This window comes from Hylobates moloch, unplaced genomic scaffold, assembly GCF_009828535.3.
Source record: "Hylobates moloch isolate HMO894 unplaced genomic scaffold, HMol_V3 SCAFFOLD_19, whole genome shotgun sequence".
In the NCBI taxonomy this organism is placed as follows: Eukaryota; Metazoa; Chordata; class Mammalia; order Primates; family Hylobatidae; genus Hylobates; species Hylobates moloch.
Genome location: NW_026652294.1, coordinates 27927299 through 27940152, shown reverse-complemented (window position 1 = coordinate 27940152; position 12854 = coordinate 27927299). Strand labels below are relative to the sequence as shown.

The 12854-nt window shown below is 46.4% G+C and overlaps 1 protein-coding gene across 1 annotated transcript in view; it reads right to left on the bottom strand.

The window, feature by feature from the left end:
* Positions 1-12854, bottom strand: part of TBC1D22A (TBC1 domain family member 22A) — a 399512-nt gene that overhangs the window by 241890 nt on the left and 144768 nt on the right. The window contains exon 8 of the mRNA XM_032139761.2: positions 10623-10737. Coding sequence (XP_031995652.1) covers positions 10623-10737 — 115 coding nt within the window. The remainder of the gene's footprint in view (positions 1-10622; positions 10738-12854) is intronic.

Here is a 12854-nt window from a genome sequence, read left to right as displayed (position 1 = left end):
CTCTCAAAACTCCTATTCAACAGAGTACTGGAAGTCCTTGCCAAAGCAATCGGGCAACAGAAAGAAATAAAAGGCATTCAATAGGAAGAGAGGAAATCAAATTGTTTGCAGTCAATATGATTCTATACCTAGAAAACCCCATAGTCTCTGCCCGAAAGCTCCTAGATCTGATAGCTTCAGTAAAATTTTAGAATACAAAAATCAATGTACAAAAAGCAGTAGCATTTCTGTATACCAACAATGTCCAAGCTGAGAGCCAAATCAAGAATGCAATCCCATTTACAACAGCCACAAAAAGAATAAAATACCTAGAAATACAGCTAACTAGGTAACATATAAGATCTCTACAACGAGAATTACAAAACACTGCTCAAAAAAATCAGAGATGAATATACAAATGGAAAACCATTCTATGCTCATGGATAAGAAGAATCATTATTGTTAAAATGGCCACACTGCCCAAAGCAATTTACAAACTCAGTGCTATTCCTATTAAACTACCAATAAATGACATTTTTTGCAGAATTAGGAAAAAAAACTATTTTAAAATTCACAAGGAATCAAAAAAGAACCTGAATAGCCAAAGCAATCCAAAGCAAAAAGAACAAAGCTGGAGGCATTACAATATTCACACTTGTGAATATACTTGTGAGTATACTTGAAACTATACTTCAGGGCTACTTTAACAAAAACAGCATGGCACTGGTAACATGGCACAGTAACAAAAACAGACACATAGACCAATGGAACAGAAGAGAGAGCCCAGAAATAAAGCCACACATTTACAGCCATCTGATCTTTGACAAAGTTGACAAAAACAAGCAATGGAGAAAGGACTCCCTATTCAATAAACGATGCTGGGATAACTGGTTAGCCATACACAGAAGATTGAAACTAGACCCTTTTGTTATACCAAAATCAACTCAAGATAGATTAAAGACTTAAATGTAAAACCTAAAACTGTAAACATCCTGGAAGATAATGTAAGGAAATACCACTCCAGACACAGACCCTGGCAAAGATTTCATGACCAAGATGCCAAAAGCAATTGCAACAAAAACAAAAATTAACAAATGGGACTTAATTACACTAAAGAGCTTCTGCACAGCAAAGGAAACTATCAACAGAGTAAACATACAACCTACAGGAGAAAATATTTGCAAACCATATTTGCATACCATCACACACCAGTCAGAAAGACTATTACTAAAAAGTCAAAAAAAACAGATGCTATAAAGTACATGATGCTAGTGAGAATGTAAATAGTTCAGCCACTATGGAAAGCAGTTCGGCAATTTCTCTAATAACTTAAAACAGAACTAGTGTTCAACCCAGCAATCCCACCATTGGGTATACACCCAAAGGAATATCAATCATCCTACCATAAAGACACATACACGTGTATGTTCATCACAGCACTATTTACAATAGCAAAAAATATGGAAACAACCTAAATGTCCATCAGTGGTGGACTGGATAAAGAAAATGTGGTGTATATACACCATGGAATACTATTCAGCTATAAAAAAGAACAAGATCACATCCTTTGTGGCAACATGGATGGAGATGGAGGCCATTATCCTAAAAGAACCAATGCAGGCACAGAAAACCAAATACTGCATGTTCTCATTTATAAGTGGGAGCTAAATACTGAGTACACATGGACCCAAAGAAGCAAACAATAGACACCAGGGCCTGCCTGAGGGTGGCGAGCGGGAGGAGGGTGAGAATCGAGAAACTACCTCTTGGGTACTACACTTATTACCTGTGTAACTAAATAATCTGTACACCAAACCCCTGTGACTCACAATTTACCTATATAAAAAACCTGTACATGTACCCTTGAACCTAAAATAAAAGTTAAAAAATAATAATAATAACATAGTGGCCGGGCACAGTGGCTCATGCCTGTAATCCCAGCACTTTGGGAGGCCCAGGTGGGTGGATCACTTGAGGTCAGGAGTTTGAGACCAGCCTGGCCAACATGGTAAAACCCCGTCTCTACTAAAAATACAAAAATTAACCGGGCATGGTGGCACACACCTGTAATCCCAGCTACTCAGGAGGCTAAGACACGAGAATCGCTTGAACCCAGGAGGCAGAGGTTGCAGGGAGCCGATATCGCACGACTGCACTCCATCCTGGGCAACACGGTGAGACTCCATCTCAAAAAAATAAATGAATAAATAACATAATGTTAACTTCAAAAAATAAAAATTACATATTGTTTCAATGTTTAAACAAATATTAATAAAGTGCTCTATAAACACAAAAACTTTCCGTAGGGATCCAATTCAACAGAGTTTCTCCAATCCACGAAGCTTCTCTGTGCAAAGCATGACACATGCATGCAACACAGTCCCCAGATTCGAGGAGCAGCGAATCTACCTGGGAGAGGTACAACAGGAAAAAACAAAACAGAGCACACATCAGGAATGAAACAGAATCACAGCCTCCATGAGTTTTAGAGAATATATGGAAATTTTACCTTTCCATATATCCGTTCTAAAAAGTTAAGGTGTAACTGTCATAGGACATGACTAAATGATTATTAGAATGGGAGAATACCCAGCTTTGAGCTAGGCACAGTGGCTCGTGTCTGTAATCCCAGCACTTTGAGAGGCCAAGGAAGAAGAATTCCTTGAGTACAGGAGTTTGAGACCAGCCAGGGCAATATAGCAAGACCCTGCCTCTACAAAAAATAAAAAATTAGTCAGGCATGGTGGTGCATGCCTGTAGTCCCAGCTACTTGGGAGGCTGAGGTAGGAGCATCACTTAAGCCTGGGAGGTTGCAGCTGCCACGAATCATGGTAACGCCAGTGCACTTAGCCTGGGCAATAGAGCAACATTCTGTCTCTCTTCTTCATTCATACATACATACATACATACGTACAAACACACACACACATACCTAATACTCAGCTTTAAGCCTAGAAGAAAACATCAGCGTGTGCATCCATTTTAAGGGGGTTAAACAGTTGCCATAAAGGTTCCCTCTTATGACAGGGAATTTGGCACTGGGCACGAAGGCTGTCAACACTGCAGGTGTGCTGGGCTATGGGGAAAACAGCAGCACCGGGGAATTTGTCTTTACAAATAATTTCTACAATCAACACCCTTCTTATCTGAGTTTTAATCACAGTTTGAGAGTAAGAGGCAGAACTCAATCTCTTTAAATTAATATATGATTCAGTAAAGTCTACAAAAAAAAAAAAAAAAAAGAGTGAAAGATAATGACAAGTGTTGACCAGGATGTGAACACTCCTGCAGGAAGAGGAAACATACGCTCCTCCCACAATGCTGTGGGCAGGGAAAATGGTGGCACCATGTGGGAAAGCAGTCCGGCAGGTCCTCAAAAGGTTAAACAGAGTTACCATGTGACCCAGTAATTCTCCCAGTTATATACCAACAGAAATGGAAACACATACCTACACGAAGACTTGTACATGAATACTCATAGCAACGTTATTCCTTAGTCAAAATATTAGTCAAAAATGGAAACAATATTAGTCGAAAAATGAAAACAATCCAAATGTTCACCAACGGATAAGTGGAGAAACACAACGTGCTGCGTCCATACCCGAGGACGTTACCTGGCTATGGAATGAAGGAAGTACTGATTCACGCTGCGTGGATGAACCTTGAAGGCATGATGCCGAGTGGAAGAAGCCAGACACAAAGGGCCATGCACCATGTAATTCCACTCACGTGAAATGTCCAGAAGAAGCAAATCCACAGACACAGAAAGCAGATGAGAGGCTGCCTGGGGCTAATGGACAAGAGAAGAGGGAAGGATGGGGAGTGACTGCCAATGGGTATAGGATTTCTTTTGGGGATGATGAAAATATTCTAAAAACAAATGTGCTGATGGTTACACTACTCTAAATATTCTAAAAATCTTTCAACTTTACACTCTAAGTGGGTAAAAGTTATGGTTTCTAAACTGAATCTCAATAAAGCTGTTTTTAAGCAGCAGCAGTAAGTGCAGCTGCATGGAGGTTGGGAGTGGGTGGGGGACAGAAGGAAGGAGAATGGTGACTGCTGGAGTCAGATGACGGGCATGCGGGTTCTTCGGACAATTTTGTTGACTTTGTATTTGAAACTTTCCATCATAAAAAATTATTTAAAATAAAGCTGCAAGAGGCTGTGGTCCACTGACTGCAATCTTCCCCCAGCACAGAAACACTCAGGCCCCCATTTCTGAGGGAGGGCAGGGAGCTGATGTGACAGTTTGCTTGCCACTATTCTTCAGCCTGTTTTTGGCAGGTCACTAGCAAGATCCCCACTATCAAATGCTTTGACCAATTTTCAGTCTCCATCCCTGTGAGCTCTGCTGACCACTCCCTCCTTCCTGAAGTTGTCCCCTCCCTTGATTTCTGATACCTCAGGCCTGGCCTTTGTCCTCCCTCTGAAATCACTTCTTCTCCATTTCCTTACCACACCGCCATAGCTCTCCCTGGGGCACACACTGGTCTGGCAGCCTGCATGCACGCACACACCCTCTTCCTTGCCTCCTGTCTCCACCCACATCTTCTCCAGGCCCTGTGACTGGTGGGTGGCAAGGGTGTGGCCGATGGAGGACGTTGCTGTGTGGGTTCCAGGAAAGCTTCCGAAAACACATGGGCTCAGCTGACGCGTGCTTTGGCCTCGGCCCTGCGCCCTGCACCATCTCCCTCTCTCCAAACCTAGGACAGGGACCCAGCAGAGGAAAGCCACAGGCAGCAACAAGGAAAGTGACAGTACAACGATCACAAGAGCGACACATACTGGACACTTCCTCGTTCCAGATCTGGTTCTGTTTTTGCCTCACTCAGTCTTCACACCAACCAAGAGACTGGTGCCATGACGATCGCCATTTTGCGTCCACTGCAGAGATCACTGAGGCCCCAAGGCCGTCTGCAGCTCTTCAGGGGCAACGCCAAGATCTGGACCCCAGCGGTCCGGCCCCAGAGCTGCAGTGCATCCTTCACAGATCCCAAAGGCGGCCCTCAGCAGCAGGAGCCACCTGGACTTTCAACGCCCAGACTCCTGCATGGGAGAGCACCATAAATCTCCCTGTAGGACAGCCCCATCGCCAGCTCCTCGAGTCACAGACAGTCACACCTCAGAGACCCCTGACACATCAGAGAGGCGCTGGATCCTGTGACCTACTGCACTCCACTCTCCCCAGACACACACATCCACAGCCACAACTGTCAGCAGCCATTTCCAGGCCAACAATTTCCAGACTAACCTCCACTGCAGATCTCCTGCCAAGGCCCGGCTCCCAACAGACTCTTCTACTTGATCACTGCCGACAGAGCACGCTCAGCACATCCTAAATCAGAACCCCATCCCGCCTCCTCAACCCGCTCTTTCTACTCCACGTCTCATCCTGGTAAACGGCATCACGCCCCTCACAGGGCCAGGAATCTAGGAGGTCACTGGATTTTTCCTTCTCATTCATGCTCCCCTCCGCTCACACCAAGCTACCTTGGTGCCCTCACAGCAGCCTATTTGACATCCAGGACCAGGCCCTCCTCTCGGGCCCAGTCCTCCCTCAGCGGGTCTCCTGCCTCCGCCGGCCTCTGGTCTGGGCCCGCTCCTGTGCCCCTCAGTGTCTCTAGACCAGGTGTCACTCCTCTGCTGTTATAAACTCTAAAATGCTCTGGACCCTATGTTATTCTCATCCTAGACCTACCTTCTTCCGTGGCCTGAACTAACTCCAAAGTAGCATGTGCCTTGCTGTTTCCTCTCAATTCCAAAAGATTAGACTGAGAAGTATGTCTTCTGCCTGTTCCTGGGTGTCGTCTCTAATGGGTGTGCTAACTGGAGTCTCCTCCACACTCTGCCCGCCACGTGGGTCAAGGACACAATCTGCAAGAACAAGCACCCACGCTCGGCTCTGATCTGGAATGGGCACATACAAGCTTTAGCAAATTTATCCCTATGTGCTTCTAGTTTCTTCCCCACTCCCTAAGGCTTCAACCTCTGAAATTTATGAGCTGCGAAACCTTCCTGGCATAGAGAACTTCTCCGTGTTCAATCTCCCCCTCACATTATACCCTCTCACTTCATTCTCACTTGTAGAGTTTTCTCCCCAAGCTTTGGTGATGTCGAACTGGCTGTATTTACTGGACTTCACTGTCTTCACATGCTTTGCACACGGCTGCCCCTGCCTCTGAGGTCACCAAAGATCGCTTGACCTCTTTCTCCAATGACAGGCACCTCCAGGGCCTGAGCGAGACTGGTGGGTGCCACTCAAACAGAGGTTAGTTACAGATTTGTTTCCCATTTTCTTAGAGAGGCTGAGGCTAGCACTAGTGAGGAGTGTGCAAGTGGGTTTGTGTCTCTGCATGGTTATGTGTGTGTGTCCGCATGCATGTGCCTGCACACCTGTGTGCACAGCATGTGTGTGTGTGCAAGTGCATGCGCTAAACATGCATTTACAGACTCTGCATCCATCAACAGCAGGACCAAACTGCCCTTCCCAAATAGTGACGAGCTCCACGAGGAGACCTGGGGTGCACACCATGTATTCCTGACTCAGGCCGGCAGTGTCCCGGCACCGACAGAGACCCATCGAACCCTGACCCCCCTCTGAGCACACCTCCACACAGCTTGAGCACGGCTCCCCCAGTACAAACTGTTTCTCTGACTCTGATATCCTGGCCAGCCTCCCGCTGAAGACGAACATTCTCCTCTGTGCTGGGAAGCAGTTCACCTAATTGACTGGTCTGCCTTCAGACCAGGTCCTGTGTGTCAACCTCAACCAGGGCAGCTCTCACTAGTTGCTTAGCAATGAGACAACCTCCTATGAAATCATAACTGGAAACAAAGTGTCAGAGGGGTTGCAACACAATTCACTACATGCATATGTCCTCATCCTCAGGGGCTAATCTGTCCTCGGGTAAAGCTCATCTCTCCAGATTACAGCAAGGATGGGAATCTGAAGCCCACCACATCCTTCTTTCCAAGTCAAAGAAGGTAACACTGAGAGGGCTCTGAGTGCCAGCATGTGCAGAGTCAGAACCTCCCACTGACAGCCAGAACGAGGAGCCACTCCCGGAGAGCTGCTCCCACTCAGGACCAATGCCATGCTCCAGGATTCCACTTCCCGTGGAACCAGTGGGAGCATGTGGCAGGCCAGGAGCCGTGGATCTTTAAAGGCTCTGGACACATGGTGAACACACATCCCCAGAAAGAGCCCAGCTCCCACTCAGGCATCACAGATCTGTCTGCTGTTGCCTGAAAGCCCCTGGAGAAATCCTACACCCCGGGGATTTCTTAAACCTTCAATTAACTGGGATGCTATCCTGTACTTCAAAGAAAGAGGAATATCCAAGTAACAACACAAGCTCATCCCCAGAACCGGGCCAGCTGCAGCTCTCAGGAGGTAGCCACACCCAGGCCAGTGCTACAGGCAGCCGCACCAAAGGTGTATGAGCAGTCACATGATAACCTGAACGCTGAGGCCCAAGGACTGGCAGGTGCTCAGGTGTCGAAACCACAGAATCCCATTAGCAGGCTCTATTTCTCTGAAGGAACAGTGAATCTTGAAGATCTTCACTAAGCAGAGCATCTGAGGTTTACCGGCTTGAAGACCCAGCAAACTAAGAGTTCAGCAAACCAGAACAGCCTCTCTGGAGGGCACCCGTGCCTCTGCCGGTGCTGGAGCCTGCCGGTCCCTGGTCTATGAGCTTCCCCAGAAACCCTCCAATCTCATCCACGCAGCTGCCAGAATGAATGTTCAAAGACAAGAACCTGAGCACAGTGGGTGGGGGTTTCGCACGCCCCTGGGACTAGACACCAAGATTCTCCTTCTCAGCACCGCAGCACAAGCCGCCCTGCCCTTCCTCCCAATGCCACTACTTGTCACTGCACCTTGGATTCCAGGCCAGCCCTCCTGCTGCTCTCTCTGAATGCCCGGCCTCAACCTAGCTCCTCCTCATCCCGTGAGACATGGCTAAAACGTCACCTCACCCTGGAGGCCTCTCCTGACCCCTATAAGGGGACAGGTCCTTATAGCAGCCCGGGCTTCCTCTTGATAATGTGAGTGTTAATTACTTTAATTAAGACTTTAAATTACTCATCTAAAACCTGTCTTCCGTGCTACAACCACAAATTCCAAGAGGGCAGGGATCAGGCTTTCCTTGTTCTCCTGCCCTGCTCCCACAGCACAGGGCCAGGAAATGCTCTCTCAACACAGGCTGCATTGAACTGAAGTCATCTCCCCACCCCAGCACTCTGCATCCATTGAAGGGCTGCATGAATGACTAAACTTCAGCCCCATAAGGAAGCTGGATAGCACACCACACAAGTTCAATGCTTCTTTACAACATAATGAAAGACAGACTTGGACTATACTAATGAACATTCCCCAAACCTAGGAAGCTAGATCTAAAAAGGACTACAAATGCAATAATCACATGTGAAATCCGGGACCAAACTTCTTTTTTTTTTTGAGACGGAGTCTCATTCTGTCACCCAGGCTGGAGTGCAGTGGCACGATCTTGGCTCACTGCAACCTGCGCCTCCCAGTCTCAAGCGATTCTCCTGCCTCAGCCTCCCGAGTAGCTGGAACTACAGGTGCATGCCACCACGCCCAGCTAATTTTTTGTATTTTTAGTAGAGACAGGGTTTCACCATGTTAGCCAGGATGGTCTCAAACTCCTGACCTCGTGATTCATCTGCATCAACCTCCTTAAGTGCTCGGATTACAGGCATGAGCCACAGCGCCCAGCCGAAACATTTTTATATGTTCACTTAACAGTTGACCGACAGAAATAAATGGTATGTTTTACACAGATGTTCAAAAGTGACACCGTATACCCAATGTGTAGTCGTGTTCTGATATGTGCATACGTGTGTGCATGTGCCTGCGTGTGTGACAGGGATGCAGGAAGGACGGGGATGCAGGAAGGCAAGAAGAGTGTCTCTGAGCTCATCTGAAGACACCACTTACAGGACACAAATTCCATTTTCTCCAGGCTTTCTTTCTTCTGGACAATTAACATCGTGGTCATGCCCCTTCGTCCTGTCTTGCAGATAATCAGGCAAATGCATTAAGAATCGCTTAAGTCTTACAACAGAAGTTAGTGGTAAAGTAGTTAAAACAAACTTATTTACCACATTAATTAAATGGTCTATTTAACATGGAATATCAATTCTCTAATCACATCTCAGTTGAACTTCTCCTTTCAATTAACAACTCTGAAGTCTACTGACAGAGGTCCTACTGTTCTAGGATCATTAAGAGCATTTTCATTATCTGTCAAATGAGGGGTAAGAGGCAGAAAAGCAAGCACCCTCAGGAGCGGCCTCTCCTCTACTTAAGAGATGATTAGGGAGTGAGCCGCAGCAGCACTCATTAGTTGCTTAGCAATGAGACAACCTCCTATGAAATCATAAATGGAAACAAAGTGTCAGAGGGGTTGCAATACACTACGTGATATGTCCTCATCCTCCGAGGATAATCGGTCCTCGGGTAAAGCTCATCTCTCCAGATTACAGCAAGGATGGGAATCTGAAGCCGACCAGAACCTGGAAAGGCTAAAAACACCAGGTAATAAAAACAGGAGAGCACCAAGTCCAGAAGCCTTGCAGGAAGACAAAACCGGGTTTAAATTAAAATGCTGCGACTAAACAGTAAAGTCCCCTCTTTCCTATTTATTTTTCATTCATAGATGCATTAAAAAGCAGATCCTCACTTTTATTGTCAGAGGTTTTAACTTAAAACATATTCAAAACAGATTAAGTTATATTACAGTTGATTGTGATAAAGGAAAAATATGCAGTACTTAAAAGAGAAACAGCAAAAAAAATGGCCCAACCTAAACCACTGTTGTAATTAATACTCTCATAGAACCAAATGTTACTAGTATAGCAAAAGTAGAAAAGTGATGAAATGCCACAGAAACGCAATTAAAGAAGATTTGATTTTCAGCTTGTAAGCAAAATATGTGAGTGATACTCTATCACCTTAACCTTATCCATTTAAATTCAAACCACTGACTGGGCGTGGTGGTTCACTTCTATAATCCCAGCACTTTGGGAGGCCAAGGCAGGCAGATCACGAGGTCAGGAGTTCAAGACCACCCTGGCCAACGTGGTGAAACCCCGTGTCTACTAAAAATACAAAAATTAGCCAGGCGTGGTGGTGCATGCCTGTAGTCCCAGGTACTCAGGAGGCTGAGGCAGAAGAATCACTTGAACCCGGGAGGCAGAGGTTGCAGTTAGCCGATATCGCACTCCACCCTGGGTGACAGAGCAAGACTCCATCTCAAAATAAAGATAAACAGATAGATAGACAGACAGATTGACTGATTGACTGAACCATTAAAGCCAGTACTGTGATGGCCTTTAGAATAAACTACACTCCCTAGATATATTATCTATCTTCAAATATTGTTAAAAAGAAGATATTAATCATTATAACTGCAACTTAATGTCTTCAGTAGTTGAGCATGTGGATTAAAGACATTTTGGAAAGCTGTTGTTGATGAGAAAACTATTATTCTCTAATATTACCTATTATTAATAACATTAAACTTAGTAGCAATTTTCAATATTGTTATAAATACACATAGTAACACACAGCAAGTCCACTAAAGTTCACGTTTAACGTTTGTGAGAAATCTTACCTAAGTATTCACAAATGAAGACCACAAAGAAAGGAGTGACAAGATCATTTATCCCCTGAACGTATCCACTGGCTGGGTGGCGGATCGCCCATATGAACAAGATCCTTTCAAAAATCTGAAAGAAAATGGAACAGGTGGTAAAGCAAAAAATAAACATGGCAGAAACTTTAAAATGAAAGCATTCTATTACTTAAAATGTATATTGTATTTTTTCATTGTTCCTAATATTAAGATACAAATATAAACAAATATCAATTGCTTTTTTTTTTGAGACAGGGTCTTACTCTGTCGCCCAGGCTGTAGTGCAGTGGTGTCACCTCAGCTCACTGCAGCCGCTGCCTTCCAGGTTCAAGCAATCCTCCCACCTCAGCCTTCCAAGTAGCTGGGACTACAGGCACGCGCTACCATGCCTGGCTAATTTTTGTATTTTTTGGTATACACAGGGTTTCACCACGTTGGCCAGGCTGCTTGTGAACTCCTGACCTCAAGTGATCCACCCGCCTCAGCCTCCAAAGTGCTGGGATTACGGGCATGAGCCACCACGCACGGCCCTTACGATAACTGAAACTTGATTTTAAAAAAAATTTAACTATTTATTGTCTCACAAGCAATGTGCAGCATTTCACCAGCCCCGGGCTCAGTCCGTCCCTGAGCTGGCTCTCACAGCAGAAGCTCTCTGCTCCTCCACACCCCGCGGGCCACCGTGCAGCAGCACCTGGCCTATCAATGGAGACTTCCTCAGGGAGGGAGGCATGGATGAGTGAGCAGGCGAGCAGATGAGTGGATGGACAGGTGGGTGGATGGATGCTCTAAATTTCCCTCATAGAGTAAACAGATTTCTTTAAACCTTTGAAAAGTTATCACCATTCAACAAGACAAACTTAAACATCTTCCATCACTTACAAAATCTTAGCAGGCATTCAGGTACCCAGGCCAGGCATGCAGGAGTCATCCCGGCATCCTCCCTTCCAATACTCTCAATATATTCAGTTGGTCCCTCTCTCCACCATCTCTTACTCCCACCCACTCGCTCCCATCTTCACTCATAAGGAGGGTTTTATTATACCAAGGTGCAACACAATCCTATCACCCACACCATACACGTGCACGTGTGCACACCTGGCTGAAGACCTCTGCATGCTCCTCACCTCCCATGGACAGGGCCCCCACCACCACCAGCACAGGCCCAGTGCAGTACCCCCGGCCCCTCAGTCTGGTCCCTGCCCCAGGGTCTCCCCAGCCAGCACCCACATTGTGGCTGTACTGAGCTACAGCATTCTTCCCCAACTGAGCCTGCCAGCAATCAGCGCATACTCCTACCGCTGCCTGGAAAGCCTGCCATGCCCGCACCCTGAGTCTCGATCCCCTGGCTTTCAGGATTCACCTTAAGCACCACTCCCTCCGTGGAGACTCTGCTGCTGCCTGTTCTCTCCCCACTCTATTTCTGGAAGAGCCAACCACTCCCTACTTTGTGGCCCTCTAGTTCCCACTCCTCTCCACTGGGTCACTGGCTGAGGGCTCCAGCCTGACCTTTGGGCTGCCTGCCAGCTAAGGCCAGGTCCAACTGCTCTGTCCAGGCCCGTCCATACAAACAAGGCGCAGGAGGTAGACTTCAGGAACACACGCTCCGTCAGATGGATGAATTACATCACTTCCATACAAACTCAGCCCCACAGAGCTAACTACACCCGCACCCTGGGGAGTCAATCCCTTCCTACACTGCCTACAATCCTAAATCTTACTGGGCTTGGTAGGCTCCATCCCCAAAATCACCATCAACCCGGGACCTACAAAGGAGGGACCTGGGGCCGACAGGTGAAGTCCCTCAACCCAAGGAGCCTATCTAGAGTGGCAAGACCAGCCCTAAAGTCCAGGCCCCGCCCTATCCCCACGCTAGCATGCAATGCACACGGCTGTTCAGATGAGTAACAGAGCCACCACCTAACACAGCAGGCACCTGAGAGACGCCAGTGGAATGAAGAATACATTCGCACATATATATTCATACACACTTTTCATTTTCAGTCGACAGCTTTCTAGAGAGAACTGAATATTTAACATCAAAGACCAAACCAACTCAACAACACAGTGCCATTTAAGAATTTCTCATGTACCAAAGCTTAGCAAATGATGCGAATGCTATTTAACTGAGCTGCAAGTAGTGGCCAGAGGAGCCGTGTGGGACCAGAGGGAGATGAAGAAGCAGGGCAGCAACCCTTCAGCCAACAGTGC